General features: G+C 38.2%; 1 protein-coding gene across 3 annotated transcripts in view; it reads left to right on the top strand.

The window, feature by feature from the left end:
• ppm1bb (protein phosphatase, Mg2+/Mn2+ dependent, 1Bb) overlaps window positions 1-17,566 on the top strand; it is a 37,699-nt gene extending 20,133 nt beyond the window's left edge. For 2 of the 3 annotated variants that reach the window (XM_058793123.1, XM_058793124.1), the window contains exons 2-6: window positions 7,701-8,546; window positions 10,908-11,025; window positions 11,524-11,635; window positions 12,520-12,577; window positions 13,252-15,428. In XM_058793123.1, coding sequence (XP_058649106.1) covers window positions 7,716-8,546; window positions 10,908-11,025; window positions 11,524-11,635; window positions 12,520-12,577; window positions 13,252-13,560 — 1,428 coding nt within the window. In that variant the 5' untranslated portion in view covers window positions 7,701-7,715 and the 3' untranslated portion in view covers window positions 13,561-15,428. Of the gene's footprint in view, window positions 1-7,700; window positions 8,547-10,907; window positions 11,026-11,523; window positions 11,636-12,519; window positions 12,578-13,251; window positions 15,429-16,308 lie in introns of those variants that run through there. The other variant, XM_058793125.1, reaches the window with a different exon arrangement.
• The last annotated feature ends 8,845 nt before the right edge of the window (window positions 17,567-26,411 follow it).

The raw sequence follows: 26,411 nt of genomic DNA, 5'->3' as shown, positions 1-26,411 counted from the left end.
ATTGTTTTTTTTTAATCTGTTGGTATCTGATAGAATCCATGATGCCACGTGTCTAAACAAGATGTCCAGGACCTCCAGCAGAAATATAGGCCCACAACATAAAAAATACAGCAGTATATTTCATTGTACACATGGGGTACTTATTTATCCCGGTGTTCACCAAACCCATCTTGAGTGTTTGCTGCTAAAAAGCTTTTTTTTTTGTTTGTTTCATCTGGCCATAGAAGCCAGTCCCATTTGAAGTTCCAGTTGTGTCTGATAACTGAATATGCTGGAGATTGTTTTTGGATGAGCGAGGAGAATTTTTCTTGAAACCCTCCCAAACAACATGTGGTGATGTAGGTGCTGTTTGACAGCCTTTTTTTATTTTTATTTTTTTTAAGGTTTTCTGACCCCGAGACTCAAGTATTTTCTGCAATTCTCCAGCTGTGGTCCTTAGAGTCTTTTGCCACACAAACTCTCCTTCTCATCGTGCATTAGGACGATATAGACACCGTTTCGTAACATTTAATGTTAAAAGTTGAAGAATTCCAAAGGAACGCTGTTATTTTGACAGGAAAATACAACAAAGTATATCGTTTACGTGTAGCGTGTCAATTCTGTATGTTATGTAAGACTCGCGCGCGCGCTCTCTCGTCTCTTTGTTTGCATGTGTGTGTGAGACATAGCGACGCCAAGTCAGGCACCTTTACGGTACATCAAATACAGGTACGCTCCGGATCCATTCAGATGAACTGAAAAATAGCGCAGATTGCTTGACAGAGAATGAAACTCTGAAGCGCTCAGTCAGTGTGTTCGGCAAGTGAAAACACATCTGTGCTAAACTTATACTTAGCCTCCAACTCACACACTGGCAAGTAAAATCTAAGAATTTACTAGCCATTGGCTAATATTAGACATCATTTAGTCGCCCAGAGTGAAGATTTAGTTGTATATGAGAGTGATTTACTCGCATTGTAGAGGGATGTATAATAAAATCTGTTAAGAGTTCTAAAGGCCCAATCAAACCAATTATGGCAACTGCAACCACTATAACGTTTTATAATCTTAGTCTTTATAATCTAATTCTGTGAGAATGGAGAACAATATTGTTGAAATCGCTTTTAGAATTACAATTTTTTTATTTATTTTTTTTCCCCAGCTGATGAATAATAAAAACAATGGGCCAACCAAATCACAAGTGTAGCACGCACTTAAAAACTGAATGTTATTGTGCATTGATGTGGGTGCTGATATAAACACAATTGTTATCTTTATAGTTATTGTAGGTGTATAGTGTTGTAAGTTGTCAGTCTGGCTTGCGTTTCCACTGTCAACAGAACCCTTGGCTGCTGAGCGGATTCTTAAACACCGTTGATTGGCCACTGTGTTCACACACTCAACAGCTATGTCTCTGATTGGCTACAGTGATCATGGCTTCACGCTCTTCACTGAACGCTCACACAGAAGCACACAGGAACGTTTGAGAGCCTCAAGATGCGTCTTTTTAAAAGTTTAACTTCAGCACAGCATTTTTATAACACTGTCTTAACTCGAGACACTGCAAAGGATGCAAGATACGACTGCAATGGTCAAAGAGGTTCATCCACTTCCATTGTTTTGTTTTTTTAATGCAAATGTAAAGTAGTGCAGTGGAATGGAAAAATGTGTTCTGTGTGTACGGCCCCTTGGTGTGACTTGCTGCTACTTAGAACACCAGCAGTGGATTGGCAAATACTATTATCAACTTCATTTTGGTGGCAAGTTTTAGTTAGGTGAACAAGCGAGACACCAGAAGTCTACTGTTCAACAAAGCATTGTTTATCATATTAAAAACAGAAAGCTGAGTGGTTTACACAATCCTATCAGTGGCTGACTTTATAACAGAGGCTAAGCTCAAAGCCTGTTTTCTTCATGCTGAGCTAAAACGGAAATGTGTGGAGGTCATCTCCTGTCCCGGGAAGATGCAGAGCTTGCAGCTAGGTCACTGAATTAATCTAAGCCCCTTGTTTAGAGCGCAGCGCTGGAGTTGCTTGGTGACGCCACAGTGTTTACTTTACTTTTAGAATGGAGTCTTTTAAAGGAAACTGGAGTAGAAGTCATAATTGTGCCTCAACAAGCTTGGGGGTTATGACATCAATTTGGACCTTTTTAAGATGTCCATGTACTTGTTCATACACTACGTCTAATTAGGCTAAGAAATAATACCATCACCCCCAGCATCAGAATACATCACTACAACATTTTCAACGTCCTAATCCTTCACAAAGTGTTGCTACAGCAGTAAGTTGTGTCTCCTGTTTGAACATGCTTCTCTTTTGAGTTCTTGGTTTACACAGTTGTTATAGCAGTAGTTATCCCTATGGATCCATATTGTGTATTACAGCGTTTCCAACATAACTCTAGGGCTGGGTATCGAGTTCGATATTTTTTTTAGGCACCGACCGAATTGCCTCGATACCACAGAATATGGAAAAACGTCTTATCGTTCGGTGCCAAATTTTGATACCTAAGGGGTTAATCTAATCGACGTCAGTTAGGCAATAAGCCTGCAGCACTAGGTGTGTTTGACGAGAAGTGACGCGGCGCAGATCGATCAGTGTTTGACATCCGCGAGAGCTACTTCTAAATAGTTTTTTTTTTTTATGTAAAAAGCTTGATAACATTATAAGTAGACTTCAGAGAACAGTACAAATTTAAAAAAGGCAGTTCCTGACCCCTTTGTTGTGGTTGTGTATAGTGTTGTCACGCTACCAAAATTTCAGTATTTGGTACCATTACCAATGAACATCCACGGTTCTCAGGACCAATTTCGGTTATTAATAAAGTTAAACAAAAATAAACACAAAATCATTGGCATTGTACAAAAATCAATGCCATTCTTTATGCTTATTTAAAATTGTTTCAAGTTTTTCCCACAAGAAATAAAAGTATGAAAAAAGTTAAACAAGTTTCACCCAAAGGTTTGTCACATTTCTGCAGGCGCTGAAAAACAACTGTAAACTGTTGTCTGTTGTAGGGTTTGCTGGTGTTTCATGATCTTCCTCAGCCTGCAGCTGTAAAAGGAAAATATAATATACTTAAGTAAAGAAATGGGCTGAGTCTGACCAAATGCAACATTAGATCATTGACAACAGCTAAAATATAACATTTCAGTAAATGACAAACTTCGACTTTTATGATAAATTTACATAAGATTACATATATTTTAAGACAAATGTATATCAAATAGAAGGAAACTGGTATTAAAAACACTTTACAATAAGATTCCATTTGTTAGATAACATGACCTATCAATAAACAATAGTTATATAGCAATTATTCTTCTTGGGGTTAACTTCAAAATTTACTAATACATAAAATCAAAAGTTCAGTCTGTTAAAATTATTTAATGAACAATGAACAAACATGAATGATCAAGTGTTTTAACTAAATAACATTCAATAACATTAATTAATGTAAAAATATATTGTTCACTCACTGTAAGTTGATGTTAGATAATAACATGAAGTCATGTCAATGAATGGTAATTAAGATAACTAAGTTAGCTTAAAAAAAAAAAAAAAAAAGCCCAGAACTGCTTTTCTGATGGACTGATTTGACATAAACACTGTTAACCATTTGTACATTCTCTAACTCGCATATTTTAGATTCACAATTCATTTAAAAGCCTCAGGAGGACATGATGGTATTTACTATCTTTGCACACCAGTTGTTTTTTTTTTTTACCCTAATAAAAGTTATAGGAGCATTAAATAGTTAAAGAAACCATCATTCTAATGCTCATTATATTAGCGTTAGCAGTGCTTATGCTAACAATTAACTTCGCTATAACGGCAATGTTTTTTTTATTTTTTTTCTCAATCCGACATTCAAATTAAAATATAGAATAATAATCATAACAGAAGATCTAAATATTAAATTGAAACTTACCTGCTTGAACTTTCATTTGATCCGGGTGTCGGTCTTTAAAGTGTTTTGTTGTGTTTCCTCCTTTTGATGTCGCCCTGTCTCAGTGCTTTTATGAAGCGAGCGCATCTGCGCACATTTCGGATAGCGCAGCAAGAACCAACAGTTCTTTTTTACTGACTTGGTACCGAAGTACCGGGTCTTTTGACAACACTAGTGGTGTAGATTGAACTCCAATGTAAAATGTACATATGCTGTTTTATTCAGCCTCGGGGCTTCTATAATCTTCTATAATCTATAATCATTGATTTTGCGTAACGTTTTAAAGTCAGAACTTGCTTAAGCCACATGTGTACAGGTTAACGATTCTGAAAAAGATTTTGAAGGCATTTTTGCTACACCAGTAAAAAGATGTGTATTCAATGTGTTCCTATGAAGGGTCACCCTCAATGAATATACAACCTCTTTCAAAGTTGCCTGTATTGGGAAACGGATATAAATAAATCCTAAATATAAAGTGGGATAAATCCATAGCACTTCCAGGCAGGATTAATGCATTAGTGTCTATACATAACATTTTACAGTGAACTACATTTCAATTGAAAATTATTTCTTTAAGATGCACCAGATATAGGCTACATGTTTAATCTTGCCTCTTTGTGGTGAGGGGATAAAGCTAAACTCTGCTGTCCGGTTTCAATCCTCCCTTCTTCAGGTCTACATCAAGTCACCTTTCCAAACCCCCCTCATTTCCTGCTGTTGTGCCTGTTTATTAGCGTTTGATCTGATGCGTTCGTGCGTTTACTGCACCTGGTCTTATGCGCTTGTTTTGAAGCTCAAGCATTAACAAAGCTTCCTCTCGAGTATATCTGCCATGCTAATGGCAGGGTTTGATCAAAGCGAGCGCTGCATGATGGATCAGCCTATTTACTCCTGACAGAGATCATCCCTGCCTCAAGGCCTCGGAAAGAAGAGGATCTGACAAGGACATCTAAACGTGAATGTTGGGAAGAAGCCCTGCATGAATGACAGCCATAAGGATGCAGCACTTCGCCCTTGCCAACATTCAGAAGCAAGTAACCCAATCTGAGCTTGAAGGGATATAAATAGAGCCATGCTCAGAGGGGGCGGACTGGCCAAGCCGACAGCCTGGCCAGCCGAGCCATGACACTGCACAACAACCTGTGCCCTCATCCAACCACACACACTAACACACTCTCCAGCTCCCGACCGCCTTTTTTGGTCACATGCCTTCCATGCCTGTCGTGTGTGGAGTAGTGAGCGAAAAAGCTGGCTGTGAGCACCACCCTTCTGGGTAACTCTAGTTTAGTCCCTGATGGGCCACATGCTCTGGTTTGGACAAGCCCATTATCCTCTGAATGCTGGAACTTTCACTGGATCTCGGCCCTGCTGTCCGCTGCCAGTTCTCATTCTCGCAATGCATAAACAGACCTGCGAAGAGGGACGTGTTAAGAGAATGAGAGAAACTGTAATTTGACCTATCCCATGACCCTGCTTGTAATATCGGTTGGCAAACCTTGACTTACTGTTGGTTAGTAGCCTACTGGCTTTTTTTGGGCTTTGCTAGGTCAAGGTCCCAGGCGCTGATCGCATAGCTTATGAAGCGGCTCCCATTCCATTTGTCTAATGGCTTATTTGGGCTTGTAATACATTTCAGTGGCTATTCCTGGAGTCATGTAATGGTCTTACGGTTGAGGTTTGCCCAAAGCAGCTTAAAGCTGCTACACACTTTCTAATCCTGCATTCAGACTCATGAAAAATACATTTTGCCTTCTGTCTTAGTAGTGATCAATTATACATTTTTCCTCTGGCCTTGTAAGTTCTTCTAAGCTCCTTTTTAAAGAGCATTTTGCGTGCATTCGGTGATTGTGAGGTGCACTCTTGTGTTTGATGTCTGTGTGTGTGCTTGTCCTGAGGATGAGGTAAAGATAGCCAAAACCAGTTTGTGTTTTTCTTTTCAAGCGTGGTTCATGGAAGAGATGATACTCGAGATGAAAGGTGATGCAGGAGCTTGAGTTACCGTCCGGACACACCCCATCACTCTGCGTAGTCCATTTGTCCAGAAGCCTTTTTTTGACATCCTTGCACTTTCGTTTAGGTATTGCTGCTCCTGTAATGTTGTGAGGAGATAGATTGATAGGAAACTTTAATTTCCGCTGTATTTCTGAGCCACCCCTTCATACCCCTGAAATCCTAGTCATGCTCCCAACTCATTGCTTGAGAAGGAAGATTGACCAACATTATTACAGCATTTGTTACAAAAATGATGCTGTTCTTTTGAACACTCTGTTCACCTAGGAAAGCTGATGTATCTCTCTGTTCACAAGGATTTTTGAAGGATCATGTAACACTTAAGACTGGAGTAATGGCTTCTGAAAATTCAGCTTTGCTGTCTAAGGAATAAATTCAGTAAAATATTAAATAGAAAAGATTTTATTTTAATTTCATTTTTGGTGAACGTTAGAGACTTTCCAAAGAAAAATGAATGGTAGTGTTTGTGTATACTGTATTGGTAACAAAATAGTAATAAGACTAAAACATTAATTTCATATGCTTTATTTTTTTTATTAAGAACTCCATATCATGTAATAAGTGTCATCACTTAAGTTTGCGCGAACACAGTGGTCTGTGGTGAACACTTTTGTCATAAAGTTTAGTCAGTACTGAGGCATGAGCCGTTGATCAGAAATATCTGTAAAATTTCAAATTGGAGTTGACCCCAGCAGGTTACTATTCTGCCTTTGGGGACACACCTGCTGCACATCCACAAATTATGCATTTTATGGCAAAAACTTCTTTAGTGCCTTGCATTGTTGGTTACGATTTTATAGGTTAAGTTAACCAGTGAAGTAAATCAGTACATTCCACTTCTACAAAGAATTTCTCAATTTCTCCTGAATGTTTTCCAGTGTCCCCTTTTCTTTATTTATTTTTTTTATTTGCTGCCTACTCAGTACTTTATGACTGTAGTCTTTTAATGCTCGTGTTCACTGTATTTAATCAGCCTTGATGAATGTAATTGCTGAGGGCTTGTCTGAAATATTGAGTTGCTTTTTGATGAGCTTTTGACAATTTCTGTTATTATCTTCGTATCTGATGTTACAGTAGCCTTTAGATCACGTCAAGATCTGTCAGTAACTTCCACAGCCTTCATTCTCATCTCGTTTTTTCATATGTACACACACACACACACACACACACACACACTGGTTTTATGAACAAAAGAGGATTGATGACTTTGTGTAATGCTAAAGAACATTGTTGTCAGTGCTACAGCTTTGCTGGTGAGCTGAAGTGTTTGTTTGGATAATGTCCTGAAAGGCTAACCAGTGTTTGTTGATTTTAAATGGCCAGTTACACATTTAGTTATAACAACATGCTTTTGTTAAAGGGTTAGTTCACCTGAAAATAAAAAAATTGTAATTTACTTTATCTTTTGTGTTGATCCTAACCAGGTAGCCAAAACTTAAAAGATCTAAAAAGATTTATAAAGATGTCATAAGAGATATGATCTTGGATTGAACCGCTTTTTAATTTTGGTCACCTGTCCTTTCAATGAAGGGACAGAAACCTCAAAGGTTTCATTTTAATTTGTGTTTTGAAGATTAACCAAAGCCTTACGGTTTTGGAATGACATGAGGGTGAGTATATGATGAGAGAACTTTCATTTTGGGGTGAACCATCCCTTTAACTTCTCAAACTGCACCTTGTTATTGTTGTAATGTGTACATAAGTGTCTCATTTTGCTTTTTGTCATGTAAAGCAACTTTGCATCCCTCTTTCTTTTGCAGACGGTGTCCTAAGCCATGGGGGCCTTCTTGGACAAGCCGAAGACAGAGAAACACAATGCTCACGGAGCAGGCAATGGTCTGCGCTTTGGCCTGAGCAGCATGCAGGGCTGGCGGGTAGAGATGGAGGATGCGCACACAGCCGTTGTGGGTCTACCACACAGCCTGGATGACTGGTCCTTCTTCGCAGTGTACGACGGTCACGCAGGCTCCCGCGTAGCCAACTATTGCTCCAAGCACCTGCTGGAGCACATCATAACTAGCAGCGAGGACTTCCGTTCGGGGCCTGACTCCGTGGAGGGCGTTAAAAGTGGCATTCGTTCTGGCTTCCTGAAGATCGACGAGTACATGCGCAACTTCTCGGACCTACGTAATGGTATGGACCGTAGCGGCTCCACGGCAGTCGGCGTGCTGGTGTCCCCTGAGCACCTCTATTTCATCAACTGTGGAGACTCCCGTGCCGTTCTCAGCCGCATCGGACAGGTACGGTTCTCCACACAAGACCACAAGCCGTGCAACCCGCGTGAAAAAGAGCGCATTCAAAACGCAGGAGGTTCTGTGATGATCCAAAGGGTGAATGGTTCACTTGCTGTGTCACGTGCCCTGGGGGACTATGACTACAAGTGTGTGGATGGGAAGGGCCCCACTGAGCAGCTGGTATCTCCGGAACCGGAGGTGTTTGAAATCCCACGCGTTTCAGAAGAGGATGAGTTTGTGGTGCTCGCCTGCGATGGCATCTGGGATGTGATGAGCAACGAGGAGCTGTGTGATTTTGTGCGCTCTCGGCTAGAGGTGTGGGATGACTTGGAGAAGGTCTGCAACTCTGTGGTGGACACCTGTTTACATAAGGTGAGGACATCCCAGCAGAAGTCTCAAAAGCATGGTTCATCCAAAAAATTTACATAATGTTGTTATTTACTCACCCTCATTAACATTTAGTTACCTTAAACATTTAGTAGCCAAATTACTTCAAAATCACTTGAAGTAGCACTTCTGTCAGTAGTGATCTTGATTGTATTTGTGCCATAAAGTATGACTCTGTTCTAGAAGAATATTTCCAGAACAACAAAATAAATTTTGATTCAACCTACAATATAGGGCTGAATAAAAAAATATTGATTTCTCGATTTTAATCTAGCCTGTATTCATTTAACGAACTGAACATTGAAGTGCACCTCCCATCTAATAGCCTAAATTGCAATAAGCTTTGTGCTGTTACTTTTGACTTAAAACAGTGTCACATTTCAAATTCTGTCCATTTTATTAACGTATTCGAACAATAAATTAGACTTGACAGCTTGTGCTGTGTGCATTAACACTAGAACTGCCGAACGGGGTAAATTTGACCCGTGGCTGTTTTTCAAATGTGCATAACAGATTTTCAACAAAACATTCAAGTCTCCCAGTCATTGACTTTTACTAAAATTATCTAACTTACAATCCAATGTTGTTAAAAATTATTTCGATAAAACCAGATCAAAAAAACGGAGCATTTATGCCTATAAGCGCCGCACGGGTCAAATTTACCCGCTATATAATGCATGTATTTTCAAGCTGTCATTTTCTTGCCGCTTATGTTTTAACATTGTACGTTTCTAGGCAACGCCTTTCACTGATCTAGCGGTTATCAGTTTCATGAATAAAGTCAAAATGACTAAAAGAAAGCGATTTATGGAAGGTCGGTATTAGAAACACTAAATGCCATGAGTGACAGAGAGTCTGATGGTAAGTTATGCATCCTGGGTCGGCTCAGCATCTGACGACTCCTCTGACAGTGATCCAGACATAATATTTAGATGTTTTAGCTTAACGTTACTCATACTTTGGTTTTATTTAATTTTTGTCTTGCCACATCGTTTATTGTTCGCTACTGTGTTGCTATTTATTCTAGTCTGTCCATTTCCTGAAGGGAAAAAAAATTAATCTGATCTATGATGTAATGAATAAAACACTTTTTTTTTGATTACCCGAAGTTCATTGGTGGTGTTCTCTTATTCAAATTATAAATGACATAACTAAACCAATTAATAATTGGGCCTAGGTGAAGCTGTGCGTTTGAATTTGTCATAACATCATATGCAGTGTGGTGAATTATTATTGTTTTATTATCGGCTATTGGCAGTTTTAGTAATTTTAAATAACATGAGTTGTCCTAATATAGTGATTAATGACATTGTATTATAATATTACACCACCCAAATATTTACTCCCTTCTAATTTTCGATGTCAGTGCAGGCTTTTTTTTCTTTTTTTTTTTACTTACTGACCATTATGGATTAGTGTAGGCTGCATTAAAAAGTCTTGAACATAAAACCACAGGGTAAAAATATAGTTGACGACTAGACATTTCATGACTCTAGACACTTCTTTGTGAAGACCGTGGCATAATACAGTGAAATAATATGTTCTTTAGCTATATAAAAACAGTTGCCATGTGTGTGGGTAAAATTTACCCGCTGGCGCTTTTAGGTATACAGCGACCTCTGGCGGTTCTAGTGTTAAAACTCAAACTGTAAATTACTTTTTTGGGTCAACTTTTCTTTCAAATCTTGGTTTTTGTACCAATGGGTAATTTATTCTGTTTTACATTTAGTTGCATTGCTTTAAGAAGCTGGACCATTGAGTCTTTACGTAATCCTTACAGTCCTGCTAGTCTGATTAGACAGACCTGCTGTGTGACTCGTGATTCTATAAAAGCAATCCCCACTCCCCTTTCCAAGCTGCATTTAAGTGTTTCATTGATGGTCTCATGGCATTCAACAATCCAAACCCTCCAATACCCTCCAAAAAACACACAATCCTTTTGCCTGTGTAGACACCAGCTCTCCAGATGACTTTGAGTGATGTCACAGCTCTTGTATCTGGCATGGATTTTCTCAAGTTGATGTCAGGGCTTTCCGTTATTAGTCTGTAACCTTCTTCAGGCTTTTTCATGATGTATGGCTCATATATACATTGGAAACTAAGCTTTTTTCCCCCCTTCCACTTGGAAGATTTTTCTCTGTGAAGGTCTGCTTAGTGTCAAACTATGAATAGATGTCACAAATTTCCATCCCAGGTAAATATTGGCGAAATCTGAGGCGGTCTAGATTTATAGGGGTTTACAATAGAAGCGTGTGGCGTTATAAACACTTGCTTGACAGGTTGGATTTTTGTCTAGTGACCTGCCTTGTTTAAACGTACCATCTTCTTTTTTTTTTTATTAACCAGGGAAGCCGTGACAACATGAGTGTTGTTCTAGTATGTTTCCCCAATGCACCGAAGGTATCAGAGGAGGCTGTTAAGAGAGAGGCCGAGTTGGACAAGTTCCTGGAGGCTCGTGTGGAAGGTAAGAGGCAGCACTTGTTCATTTGTCAGCCAGTTTTCTGTATTGTACATCCAGTGTGGTGGAAATGGCCATCTTGTAATTCAAAAAGTCCTAATACCAGATCTCAGTGTCAGTCATGGTTTAAAATTGCTCTGAGTGAGCACTGTTTGGATTGCAGTTCTCTTCTCCTCTGGTTCTTCTCTTTCAACATTCTGGCATGTTTTAATCTATCTGGAGGCTCGTAGGCTCTTTCCTGGATGGGGAATATATTCATTCTGAAAACAATTCTAGTGTTTTTCCGTTTGACATGTAGTTAGGACAGCTGTGATGAAACCTGTTTGGCGTTCTTTCTCTGGCTGGATATTATTTTTCTCACACTGTCTCGATAAGTGGGATGGTTGATCCTGTGCCTACATCGTTCTAAGGTTTCATAGCAGCAGTCACAGTGGAGGAAACGCTCCAGGCTTCCATTAGCAGTTTGGTGCCCTACATGTGTAATATAATTGTCTCTCTCTGCAGAAATCATGGAGAAGTCAGGGGAGGAAGGCATCCCAGATCTAAGCCATGTCATGCACAACCTTCGCCCTGAGAGCATCCCCAACCTGCCACCAGGTGGTGGTCTCGCTAGCAAGTAGGGGTCCAAAATTAAGTTACATTTGTCCTTGTGGTCCTTCATATTACATCTATGCTGATCAAGCCAAATATTGTAATTGCCCTACTATTGTGTTAGGGCTGGTAAACCACAGACACATGCCAGTGTAATATTATATTTATATCTGGGTCATGATAAAAAAATAAGTGATTCTTTTAGTGTTGAATTATTTAAAACTGTAATATGTTGCTAAATTGTTATTGGAATAGAAATAATATTATGCATTGGTCTTCAGTGTGTAATAATTTTTTTTCTTCATCAATATCTGATAGTATTGATCATAGATTGATTAGTTATTTAGTAGTGCATGCTAATTTTCATTTTTTTATTCAGTTTAGCACTTCAGTCTTTAATGTAATCCTGACCAAATTTCAAAATGAATAGGCTTATATACTGTATTTTTATTATTGTACACTGTTAGGGATGTTGTATTGTACACACATTGTAATGTTGTGATGCCTAAATTCATAGCACACCATTTTGTTTCTCATTCATTTAGGCACAATTGTATAGAGTCAGTGTTGGCAATTTAGCAATTTTGTAGCTAGAATTAGGGACTTCTCCACCCCTTTTGAGACTATATATTGTGTAGATAATCTATATTTATGTGAAAATGAACAAATATTGAATCTTGGTTCAAAAATATCTGTACAGCTGTATTGGAATCTAGAGCCAATAATATCGCAATGCTTTACTGTTTTTTTTTTTTTTTTACTATCCCCCTATGTAACGTGCAAAAAAAGTGATTTATTCTATATTTTGAACATCTGTGGTTTTGCTGTGGACCATATAAACTTTTCTCACTATTATCTTCAGTAAGGTTTTTAGAGTTCTGTCTAATCTGTCTCTCTTCTCTCATCCAGACGTAGTGTAATTGAGGCCGTTTACAACAGGCTAAACCCACATAGAGAAGAAGATGGGGTGAGTGTTTCCTTGCTGTTTTGATCTCATAAGAACAGAACAAAAGGTCACTTGAGTCTTTTTGCTTAGACTTAAGTCCATCCATTTACTCCTCATCTTACAGTGCTTTTAATGTATAACACCTGCAAATATTTTGACTTAATATAGGTCTAGGTGACGCATTCATGCATACATTTACTCCCTCGATCATTTGAGAGTGATACATTTAGCAAGTGATTAGCAAATGTCCTACTTAGGGAAGCATATCTGGTACTCGGAGATGGATTTATATATAGGGCAGATTAAACATCCAAACACCACTATCTTTAAAAGCAGTGCCTCTGCATTTAAGATTTAAATGCAAGGCTTTTTGTGCAGGCCTTGGCTTTGTTTGTCCGTCTGTGCTTGTGCCACTCCGTGACGGTTTGTATTTGTATGTCCACATCTTGGTAATGCTTACTTCAGCGAGTTTATTGCTCTAAGACTTGTGAGAAGAGACGTGTTGACAAGCATCTGCATCTTTTGCACCCTTGCGCGCGCACACACAGACGAACACACATACGCCACATATTGTATTGCTCCTCAAGCGTGCTGCTTTCTAAATGAAAAGGCAGTGTAAGGTCATGGGCAGGTGGCCCGCTCTTAGCGGGGTCTCTTAACCTGCTCTGTCCACTGACACTGGCGTCTTGCACCAGGACAGCCAGGGAGGAGCAGCCGGCGGTGAGGAGGAAGAAGAAGGCAGCTCCGCTGCCGCCCACCTACTGGAGGCGCTACGACAGTTCCGGCTCAGTCACCGAGGCGAATACCGCCAAGTGCTGGAGCAGGCGCTATCCACTTACCGGCTGTCCTACGGGACAGGTGCCACGACACGGACCGACCCCAAGGAGGAACCTCCCTCGCCCCCTCCGTCCCCGGCCACTGAACCCCTCAGCTCTGAGGAGGGACAGGACGAAGCCGCTACGTCACAGTCTCTGGACGAGCTCTCTGGCGCCCCCACTGCATGACCCTGTTTAGTACCCACTAAACCCAGCCCTGCTATCAAACCCCTTTCCCCAGACCTGCTCTCTGGCCCAGGTTGCTTTTGGCAATCTTCCTCCTTAGAGCACTTCCAGTGCAGGTTTTTGGTTGTCTTTATGGATTTGTAATAGCACTTTGGGTGGATGTTTTGTGTTTGTGAACCCTGTAAACAGTAGAAGTCGCATACAGAGGAAGTTTTGCGAAGAATTCTTATCACTAAAAACCTGCTCTGCAACTGCAAGTGAGGTTAACCTTGGCATATCCCAGCTCTGTCTATCCCAGCCGTGTGTTTTTAAAATGATACATGGAGGTGTAATCTAATGAAGTGAAAATAGACGTGAAAATTGTCATCTCACCCTCATGTTATTCCAGACTTAAAAATGACTTTATTTTATGGAACACACAGATATTTTGGAAGATTTGTTTTGTGGAAGATTTTTTTCTTTTTTTTTTTTTTTTTTTTTTTAGTTTGGTTTAGTTTGATTGTTTGTTTTTCGTACAAAGTCTTTGTACAATCAAAGACTTTAATTGCATAGGTGAAAAACATTGTTCAAAATATCTTTTTTGTGTTCTGCAAAAGTAAGTCATACAAGTTTGGAATGACATGAAGGTAAATAATTCATTTTTGATGATCTATCCCTTTAAGGAGATTTGAATATTGTTACACCTGAATGATTTGATGATCACCATTTCACACCCAAAGAGTTTACCCATGTAAGTAGTTAAACGTTTGAAATCACAATGGTCTAAGTGGACAATCTGGGCCGTGCCAACAATACACAGAACTGTTTGCTCTCGTGCCATGCGATGCATGTGTACTCCATATCCTGGGTTGTCTCGTGGCTGATAATAGTTATAGGATATTAACGTACTGTAGTAAACATCAGGTACAGCTTTTATTATGCTCTTTATGTAGTGTGCTTGTGTGTGTGTGTGTGCGTGTATGTGAATCAAATGTTTGAAATGCAAGATGATTAACTGATCAAAAGCAATTCTTTCACCATTTAAAAGGGAACTCTAATGCTGTGTATGTGTGTATCTTCCCCTCTCTCCATATCTCTTTCATAACGGTTTATAATTTGAGCTGACCTCTCGAATATGATTGTCCTGTGTCTGCTCTTTGAGTGTTCACAGTTAACTCTACTATCCAGGTGTGTCCTTGAGGAAGAAGCACAAAATGGAAATGCACTGGCTTTATAAGCATGGACCATATGAGATTACAGAAGCTTACACAATCATTTGTTGTTGCAAAATTCTCCTTTCGCCTGTTGTGCTGACGCAATCAGTCAATGACTTTACATTTGCAATCTAAAAGTCATTCATTGAAAGGGGACAATACAAACTGCTTTACCTTTTAGAAGGACTTAATGCAACCTACACATTAGGCAACGCTGCTATAAGATCATTCATGAATGTCTGTACACTGCAGTATTTGCACAGGGCTTCTTATCTTATTCTTATGACCCGAGTTTTTGGAAATCAAGCTGAATTCTGTCCATTTGGATTGTCATATTGCAAAATATCTGATGTTCCAAACTACTTTTTTGTGTTTTCTTTGGCTGATTTATCAAGCCATTTGAAGCTGATTACTTTGTTGATTTGGAAGTTAATGCATAACACAAACTGTATAATCCTCTTAACGGTTAGCGCAAGTGCATGCATAACGCTGCCATTGTTATATTAAACTAATGTTACTAATATACAGGCTCAGCAGAATCAGAGAGCTTAATTGTCCATAGAGCAGTATTTGCTGCGTTGGGTTTTTATTTTTTTTTTATTTTTTTTTTCCTGGGCAAAGGTTTGTATTCATTTTGTGTTACGCTGAAGTTCAAAATAAATCAAATTCAACTATTGATATCTGTCTTTGCTCCCATTCATTATTAAATTTGAGATGACACACCACACAGAATACTGATAGTCTCATGAACGCTTTTATAGCTCTTGTAAGAACTTGTTCACTCTTAACTATCCTTCATAATCAGATATGACTTATGTTCTTACTCATGAGCCTTGTTAGTGGAAGTTTGAAGCTTGAGGTAAGTAAGCTTCAAATGTGCTTTAATCATTTAAAAGCAGGAGGAAAATCGTTTTCTTTTCAGATGGAAATGCAATTTAAATCAATAAAAAGAATGTTTGCGAGGCCTTGTAGGTTTTTTTTTTTTCCCACCCTTTTTTGTAGTATTTTAATTTTTTTTAATGATTACGTATATTATGTTTATTGACCGTTGTTTTTTGGGGGGGGGAGGGGTACACACAGATTACTGTAACCTCTCCTATTTTGGTTGTATGCTGTTTTAATGTTATTGGATTGTTTTTGGCCCACTGTCTACATTTGAGTCACCTGTAGGTTTGGTTTAAAAGTTTGGGGTCTGTATTTGATGATTTTGAAAAACGTTGAGAATGAGAAGTCTCTTATGTTCACCAAGTCTGCATTTATTTGATCAAAAATACAGTAATATTGTGTAATATTTTTAAAATAAGTGATACTAATCTTACTGACCCCAAACTTAATTTAATTTTAGAACTATGTAAAACCTTGTCAATGCTTCAATTTCTGTTACATGGAATTGTTAAATTAGGAAATCTTCCTTTTGTCTCCTTTTCTTGTCTTTTACACCCTCACGAGTTTCATTGTTTCTTTTATGTCCCCAGCTTTCTCTAGTAAGTGTTTTACCCGTTTTAATTTTTCTCTGTTTGCTCATTTCTTTCCCTTTCTTGTTTTCTTCCTGTCGCAGAGCGGAGGTGACCTGGACGACCCCTGGTAGCCCGAGCAGCCAACGGCTTCTGAACCACACGAGAATGTCCTCAGTTCACACAAGAAAACCCTTGCTAACACACTTTTTTTGGTTTCAATTCGGAGAGCGTCATAGGAAATGTTAAACGACGAGTCTGGGAATACATACGCTTGTTTTTTAAAGATGAGAAAACTACAGAAATGTTATGTTGTTGTTGTTTTTTTTTTTTTGTTTTTTTTTTAGAACTGCATTGTATGGTAGAGAGATTTATTTTACTCCCCCACCCCCCTTCCTCCTGAAATCGGTGTCCATTACACAGAAGTTGCTGGATGCTAATTTGGAGGCATGAACTCTGAACTCAGCTGGAAGAGGGCAGGGCCAGCGGGCTCTGAGAGGGACAGGGACCCTCGTTCAGACGCGGCTCTTTTTGAACCCCTTCACACCACGCATGTGCAGCTTTTTGGAGGCATGATCTCAGTTCTTGTTCACCGTTTCTGCCGCCCTCTTCTTTAACCCTGCGACTCTTAACAGGCTCTATCCCACCAGCTGGACAGCAGCCACACAAATGTAATGTATCTGTTGTGGATTTTTCTTTTTCTCTTTTGGGGCAGAGGCAACTTTCTTCTAGTGTCATTAATTTTGGTGCTTGCTGTTAAACATGAAAATTAAAAAGGAAAAAAAAAAATCCTCGGACACTCTTGAGACTCAAATCTTGACAGCAGGAGATTATTGCAAACCCGCTATGAATTTGGAGGAGCTTGTCATGGTGACTTCTTCACAGTCGCTTCAAGAGACAGTAGATAAAAACTGAACTCCTCCTGCTCTTTTTCGCAGTACTCTTCGTTCCCTGCTCTCCCCATCAGCTTGCCTTCTGGTTTGTGGTTTTCTCTAACAAAATAGTTGAATTTCAAATAGTTTCCCCCTCTATCATTTTGACTCTGCATTTTTAACTTTTTTTTATTACAGATTATATGGCGTAATTGGTATTGTTTGATTGCACTCACATTTGATTACGAAAACAAAAAATACTAAAAAAAAAAAAAACTATATGAAAGAAACTATGAGAAGGTAGAGTATTTCTAAAGTGAAACTGCAGAAATATGTATGTGTATATAGCTATATATTTTTTTTTTTCTCCTTTAACAGCGGAGTGAAAGAGTGGGAGGGGACGCTCTCTCCTCAGACTGGCTGATAGGTACTTGAATATTCATTATGAGTGGTTCTGATTTTTTTTTTTTTTTTTTTTTTTTTTGGGTAATCCTTAATGTAGGATTGTTTTAAACCGTGCCTGTAAAAGGTGAACCATGCTGTAAGGGGTGTACTTACAGGACAGTTAGCTATGAATGAATGTACCCCTTATTCACACTGATACACAATACATATACATTCATGCACCTATTTGTACATGCTCTTGCTTAACACTTTCATATGTGCATTTATTGTTTGATTAGCTTCATCGTATACATTCACGTTCTTACTCCATGTACTTCACATGTGAGTGTTTTTCTGCGCTGTGCGATCATCGGACACAGACATTCTCTGGAGGCCTTCTTTTCTTCCTCCTCTTTTTTTTTTTTTTGGTTTATTCATCGACTTCACCTGCTCTGGTGTGTAGCTTTAAAATGAGTGTTTAATTGAATTTTATGAGATGATTGTTTATGTATGTATATATATTTTTGCAGTTTTCCCCTATTCTGGTACACATAACTTGTAGCCATATGCTGGAAAGCTTCATTTTAGGATGAATAGATTGAGTCAGTTTCCAGTCGAGATGGTAAAGAGATATATTTTGTGCAGTGAGTGCTCAAGGACATTCATTTGCGTTGTGTATATCAACAATTATTGATGCATAGAATAATTGAGACAAAGTATTTTATTTATTCCAAGCGTGTTGGCTTAAGAAGAGAGGGTTTCGCCGGAGGGGGAAACTACTGTCCCGTGTGTTTTGGAGAGAGTGATCGAATTCTCTTGCTCTCATGTCCTTCCTCTCTTTCTCTCTGATTCTCTCGAACCACCCGACGAGCCCATGTAATGAACGTCCCCAGTATGATGTTGTGATGTTTCAGTAGCAAACAGTGAATATGATCTGTTCTCCTCAATAAAGGATTGCTAAAGTTTGATGTTAACACAATGACTTGCTTGTGTTTGAAATGTTATCTCACAATGTTCCAGGAGGGGAATGAAAGGTTCACATTTTGAATATTTATGACAATACTGTTCGTTTTGATTTGTTTTCTGGCAAACTCTGTCCACCTTATGTTTTAATGCAAAAGCTATTTTCTGTGAAAGTGTGAGACTTCCAATTCCTTTGCAACTGTAGAATTCAACGGTGACCATTTGTTTTCAGAAGTACTTTTCCCGTTCATTTTTGCAGTGGTATACTTGTCACGATTCTTTGCAGAATCATGGGTAATGTAGTCTTTTCACCAGGATTTCCACTGCCAAACACTAAGTTAAAATAAAGCCAGCTGATGACTTCACCAAAGCATATACCTTCAGGTAACCTTTATACAGTGTCTGTCCAATTTCTGAGTATTTTTCCCATGGGAACTTTTTTAGAAGTCTTTAAGAGTTTAAAACCATGAAATCAGTCAAACCAACCAGTTGAGAGAAATCACATTACAAACTTTGATTTGAAGCAAAAGTGTTTGAAAATTGGGCAAAAAGACAAAGGGATTTGATGATGGAAAGAACTACATTCCCATGGAACACTGAAAGTGATGATGATAAATAAAAAAGATGGATAAATATAAAACTGATTTAATTGAAGATATTGATTGTAGTATATAGAAACAATACATGTGAAATTTATTACAAAATAGGTATATATATGTGTATATACATGCGTGCACACACACACTCTCTTTTTTAAACCTGGAATTCTGCTGGTGAACAGTAACTTAAAAAATGTTAAATAATGCAGGCTGGTGGCTTTAACAAAAGCAGATGCCATTGATTAACCTCATAAGTCACAGTAGGCCTGTCTTCAAAGGTTTATAAGTTAATAAATGAAGAGTCCAGATGCAAAAGCCTCTAAGTGCCGTCTGAAATTTTCATCTAAAATGAGCATTTTTATCAGGCTCCTATATTTATGTTCAGTTATTTCACTTTAATTGCATAGAAAAGGAACTATACATTGCCATTAGAGTCAAATTACTGAACCAATACATAGGAGCCTGATAAAAATGCTCAGTTTAGATGAAAATTTCAGATAGCACTTAGAGGCTTTTGCATCTGAACTCTTCAAATATAAATCAATTCCCTATGGGCAAAATGAATGGTATTTTTACTTCCAGAACCCAACTGCTGACCTCTAAAGTTGCCCTCTAAAAACTCCAAACCAGTGATTACGATAAAATAAAACAAATTTCACTTTGCAGTATCAAGCAGGCTGTTTTTGTACTGCTAAAATAACTGGAAGCGGATGAGACCGGAACAATCAAGTTAAAAAGGTGTTCAATGCTGTTTTAGAGGTGTGAGTGGTTATGTCAGTGGATTGGCACAAGAGGGCGTGATAACGGAGTCGAACTTTCATTCGAGTAGATGTGAGTGCTGAATAAGAAAGCATGCTGTGATCCACTGAGGGCACTTTTTTTAAGCAGTATTTTGTTTTCTTGAAAGTCTTGAGACTTTGCATTCCTCAAAGTCATTAAAATTGTGTTGATTTTATTATAGAACAAGAAACAGTGGTTTAGCTTTAGAGGCAGCAGTGTATTTCCTCTTCGTGAAAAACGGTTGCCTTTTTGAAACTGAAAAGATCCTGTTTCATTATGAGGATGTATGTCACTTTACTCTGGTAGTCTGTGTGAATGAAGTGAGAAAAGATGAGGAACAGTGTGCATTACACCTCAGCTGACTGCACATGCTCACCTGACTGCAGGGTGTCGAGGGGTCATCACCTCTCACCCCTTCCGCTAATCATCAGCAGAGACATCCTGAACTGGCTTCTTTTTTTTTTTTTTACATCTGTCTGTACCTCATTACAATGTCTCCCTCTGCAAAGTCTAAATCCCCTTAATGATCCAGTGTAGACCCACCCCCACCTAAAAAGTGTCCCTGCATGGTTACACAGTATTGTTTCCCTGGATCTGGATGCCAAACATGTGGATTAAGGTAATCCACACTCTTCAGGCTGAAGCAGTGGGGAACTTGACTGGATTGTGCACAACCTCTCAGGTTTGTGGATTGGGAGCTTAAGGAAGGTGGTTAAATGGTCTGAAAAGGGTTATGGGGAGTTTAGTTGAAACACCTGTTAATTTGAGGCTGAATGTAAAAATAACAGTGTTGTAAAATGCCTGGTGTGGAGCAAAGCAGGAAGCATCAGAGACATAGATTTAAAGTTTATCCCAAATTTAAAATGTTGTCATTTGCGTACCTTAAAGTCTTTTCAAACCGTTTTGACTCTGCGAGGGGGAAAAAGAGGTATTTTGTCTGTTTTGTTTCCTTATTTTCCCCTCTGTACAATGAAAGTCAGTAAGGACCAGTGTTGTTTTGGACCCCATTAACTTTCATTGTGTGGACAAAATGTATTTATTAGTGCTGTCAAATTACTAACCGCGATTAATCACATCCAAAATAAAACATTTTGTTTACATAGTATATGTGTGTGTGTACTGTGACACACACGTAGACACACATGTGCATGTGTGTATTTAAGAAAATTTTTACGTTTATTAAATATATTTATATGATATAATTGATATGAATATAAATATATACATGTAAATATTTTCAAAATGTATGCTATATGTGTGTGTCTTTATATATACATAATAAATATACACAGTGTACACATTATGTAAACAAACTTTTATTTTGGATGCGATTAATCGCGATTAATCATTTGACAGCACTAGTATTTATTTATTTAAACTATGCCTTTAAGTTGACTGAATGTGGGCGTTGAAGTGTGTGCCCCCCCATCACATTATGCTCTTTGACAAGATTTGCCAGCCTATTTATATTTAAATGCACAAGACACAGGGTAATAGAATAGGGAAAAATACTGTCTTAAAGATGCCGTTTTTAGACACTGCAAAAGATGCAAGTGCAACATTTAGCATGTTTCCATATAAAGCAAAGGAAAAGCGATAAGTGGATTGCAAAAACGTGTTCTGTTAACTAAAAAGTTTTAAAAACACAGGAGAATGAAAAAACCAAGGTCCAAAGATGAGTTGTTGTTGTTTTTTAAAAAAAAAAAGTTAAGCTTCTTTTCATTTCTTTGAATGCAGAATGGCATTTTAGACCCTGCAAAAGACACGAGCGCAGTGTTTAAACGCATCCGTTTAGCTCATGTTTTCATTTTAAAACAATTGAAAAGTGTGTGACCTACCCTTAATGCGACAGAAAATGCTTCTTAACTGCAAATCAAACTCCTAGTAGCTCAATTCCAGACACAAATCTCATTTGAGAAGATTCACGCTAGAAAAACAAACGGATCATTAGCGTAGCAACCAAATTGCCTCACTGTGTAGCTAGAAAGTCCTTAATTGTTTAGCTCGCCTGTGCATTGCGCTCTTTCAAACACCCAATATATAAAGCTAGCATCATGGTTTGTGACGGCCTGCTAAAATCCCTTAGCTCATGGGTGTATAGAGTTAGCAGTGGGGGTCTGAGCGGTTGATCGGGAGGGTGGGCGTGGGGGGTGTTAGGGATTACCCCCTTTTCCAAAGCCTAGTTACATTGCAGAAGTAAATGAGCTGTTGAAAGAATGCACCCAGGGCAGGAACAGCCGTACGTCCTGGGGGCCGAAGCTTAACCGCCACCCGATTGGTGGGATTACAGAGGAAATGAGAGGACAGCGCAGGGGACCGAGAGCCAGGTAATTCAGCTCTAATTAACCACATTCACCAACCCGCATGTATTCTTCCCCACCTTTTCTTCATTCCTGCAGGATTTGTTCCTACCTGTTGAGACACAGTTGCTCTGTGAGTTCTCAGACACATTGTTTGGGAGCAGAATGCTGCACGTTTGGAATCGAGGCGAGTGTTGCACTGAGTTTATTTCGCAGCTCTTGCGAGCAGCAGGTGTTGTACGGCTAACGTACTCGTGTGATAAACTTTCTCTCAGTCTCATCTGACTCCGTATTTGTCAAGTGACGTTAATTACGCCGCTCCCCTGCTATGTCTTTCTCTGTTTCTCCCTCTCTGAGCTGTCACCTCTGTGTCAGTGGATATCCCTGAGTCTCAGCATGCGGCGTCCATTGGAGCTGAATGCACCCTCCCTCTCAGCCACCGGCCCACCAGCCGGCGCTGTCCTGACATGACAGGCCATTGTGTTTGTCCAGCCAGGCCGAAACCCCTGGCCGCAGGAAGGAATTAAGAGAGGATAGGAGGGGAGAAGTAATTATGTTTAGTCACTGAATTCTGTAGATCCCTGTGTTAATTATGCGATTCACCACAAAACACTGTCAAGTCATGTGAAAAGAGCAGGAATGCCGGTGAGAGCGGATCAGAACATGACACCTCGGAGCCCCTGTGAGGTCAGGGCAGGACCGTGTGTTTGTAAGGGTAGGATAAGCCGCTCACGTACACCAGGCTCCAATTACAGGCCTGCCCATTCACATGCGTCTCTGCTCGGCTCGTCTGGTTTGTCAGCAATTTTTTCGCAATTAATAGGGCGTGAGAATCTATGTATGCTGTAACATGCGTCTGCTGAGGTAAAGACACACTGTACGTGGTGTAACTGACATCCCAGTGCTCTCTGCAACATGTTTCTGTATTCCAGGGGTTTTCAAATCGGGGTCCAGGGATTCACTAGGGGGTCTGCAAGAAATTTAAAGAGAAAAAATATCAGTATATACAGTATTAAGGTATTTTATTTTATTTTATTTATTTATTTATTTTTTTTTTTACTTTTTTTGCCTTTATTACGATAGGACAGTGTAGAGGAGAGAGGAAGTGAAGCGGGAGAGAGAGGGGGGTGAGATCAGGAAAGGTCCTTGAACTCGGGATGCCTGAAGCACAACGACACTACAGTATGTATGTATTTTTAATGTATATATTATTATATGTAAATAATAGAATATATTAAAAACTTACTTCTAAATATAATACATTGAATTAATATCTGTATAAGTATATGATAATATAATAATATAATTAATGTATGTGTGTGTATATATATATATATATATATATGCACACACACACATATATACACACACATATATATGATTAATGTATATATGTGTGTGTGTGTGTATATTTCCTTTATTATATATTAAATGCATATATAATAATTTATGTACTATTATAATAAAATATATGTACAGTGTTATAACAAAATATTTCTTCGATATTTTATATAACATATTTATGAAAAATATGTACTAAATTATTTTCATAATAACTGATGTATTCATTATATTAAATTAATCTTATAGATTACATATTTTAAAAGATAATTGATTTAATAAATGAAAATGTACACACTTAATATAACATTATAATTATATTTTTAATTATAATAAGTTATGTTAAGTGTGTGTATTTTCCTGTATTCTCCTTTATTTTATAGAAAAGGTAAATTACATATTTTCCATAAGTAATCTAGATTTTTACATTTAATCTAATATATTACCTATTTTAAAAAATGTAGCGCTATAGTATATATGTGTATATATATATATATTATTGTTAATCAAGTTAATCAAGCTTTTCATGTAATTTAATAATTAAAATAACTTCACAAGCAACAATTTTTTTAAATTTTTATTTTATTTTATTTTTATCACATAGTATGAATATAGGCCTACTTGAAAATTCATAGTTTTTAATTTTTTTTTATTTTAGGGTTATTTGAGGATTCTTGGTCTCAAGAAGTTTGAAAAGCTGTGCCATAGTCACTCTATAGTATCAGTGAACATGCTATTGTGCAAAATGTATTTATATTCTCCCTCACAGATGTGCTCTAGCCTGGGGAACTCCTAATATCTATCTCCATATTATGGCTTCTCTTTTGTAAGTGAGGAGAGAGAGGCAGATACGATCAGGTGCAGGAGCCTCAGTCCGCAGGCTAGACCGGCTCTGAAGGAGACAGGAGAGAAGAGGAGGAAGTCATTTATGGGCTGAGCATGTTTCATGCCTCAGAAACCATGTTGAATTAAATAGAGTAATCACTGCTTGAGGCCACCCTCTCTCCGGTTCACTCTCTCTTTCGCTTTGTACCTCATTTGCTGTTGAGAGGAGTGGATTATCACTAGATCACCGCAGAGGCCGGCCCAACAAATCCACACACACTTTACTTCACCACAATCGTGTGTTTGGAGACGCTAAGGCCTGGTGTACTTCACTTTTTTGGCATCTTGTAGTCACATGCAGTACTTTTGTTTAGCCAATCGAAAGCTGGTGATCAACAGTTTCATTGCGTCTGATTTGCCCACCAACCTGTTAGTCATTTGACCCCGTGTCCTGCGGCCAGCTGAAGGAGAAGAACCACAAGGTCAGAGAGATAAAAATAGTTTTGATTCAGATCAACCGAAGCGTTTAATTCTGGAGGTGCCCTCGGGCCACTTCCGTGAATGCTCTTAATCCACTTCTATAATGCACATTGCCCAATTGTGTATGTGCATTATCTGGACGCAATGTGCGCTCCTTTGGGCGGTCATTGTGAAACACAATGCTGAGTGTCTCCTGTGAGCCGTATGAATTTAGACGATGACAGCTGAGTGTGGAGACAAGGCTGTATATCTTATTTATGGGGTGGAGGGAAAGGTAGCAGCAGGACATGGGTGTCACATTGAGAGACTGTGATGAGGAGGCCGAGGGAATGACTGTGAGCCGCTTCCGCCAGCGTAAGCTACAGATGCAACAGAATGGACAAGTGGGGATGGTTGTAGCACTTTTTTTTATTGTTGTAACTCAGTGTTTTTGTGCTGTTTACTTTGCATCTTCAAATTTAGTTTCCACTGCTCAACCTTCATTTTAATTAATTAATTAAAAAACTGTTTAAATAACTTTTAAGAAAAAGGTTTATATTTTAAATAAATGCTGTTCTGTTTAAATTTCAATTCAGCAAAGAATCCTGAAAAAAGTATCACAGGTTCCAAAAAAAAAAAAAAAAATTAAGTATTACAATAAATACAAATACAAATAAATACAACAATGTTTCCAACATTGATAACAAATCAGCGTTTTAGAATGATTTCTGAAGGATCATGTGACACTGATGAATGGAGCAATGATGGTGAAAATTAAACTTTCATCACAGAAATATATATATTAAAATGGAAAACAGCTATTTTAAATTGCAATAATATTTCACAATATTACTGTTTTTTCTGTATTTTTTTATATTTTACTGTTTAATATTTTTTATTCTTTTATTCAGAGAGGATGCATTAAATTGATCAAAAGTGACAGTAAAGACTATTTCAAGCAAATGTTGTTCTTGAACTTTCTATTCACTGAAGAATTCTGGAAAAAATGTATCAAAAAATATTAAGAGGCACAACTGTTTCAATTGATAATAATAATAAATTCAGATTGATTTATGAAGGATCATGTGACACTGAAGGCTGGAGTAATGATTGCTGAAAATTCAACTTTGCCATAAGAATAAATTAAAACAGAAAAGAGTTATTAGAAATTGTAATAATATTTCACAATATTACTGCATTTTTAATCACATAAATGCAGCCTTGGTGAGCGTAAGAGACTTCTTTCAAGTCTCACTAAAGCAACCTTGGTAGTGGTACATTAAACTAAATTAAACTTGTCAAATTCAACGATACTTTTGTTTGATACAGATGTTACTGCCAATTAACATTTAATAACATGATTACAAATGGAACTATAATTCTGTCAAAAGTCTTTCTACCTCACTTTTTTAATTTTGGCCTTTATATTTGTACACAGAAACTTCAAGAGAATGGTGACCATGTATAATAGGAATCCCTTTACCTCATATATTATTTTTGTTATTATTTCTTTTGAGTTGTTGAAGTGACAGTCTTACAATAATCTCCGTTCTCCCCTACTTTTAGATTAGCAAAACAGGTATTCATTGCATACACTGTAGCAGCGTGTACAACCAATGAGGCCCTCTTTAGTTTCAGTTTTGAATTGAGTAACAACTGTAATCTAGTCCTATGAGAACAGTAG

The sequence above is a fragment of the Onychostoma macrolepis genome, chromosome 12, assembly GCF_012432095.1.
Source record: "Onychostoma macrolepis isolate SWU-2019 chromosome 12, ASM1243209v1, whole genome shotgun sequence".
Taxonomy (NCBI): domain Eukaryota; kingdom Metazoa; phylum Chordata; class Actinopteri; order Cypriniformes; family Cyprinidae; genus Onychostoma; species Onychostoma macrolepis.
This window is presented reverse-complemented; position numbering and strand designations above follow the sequence as displayed.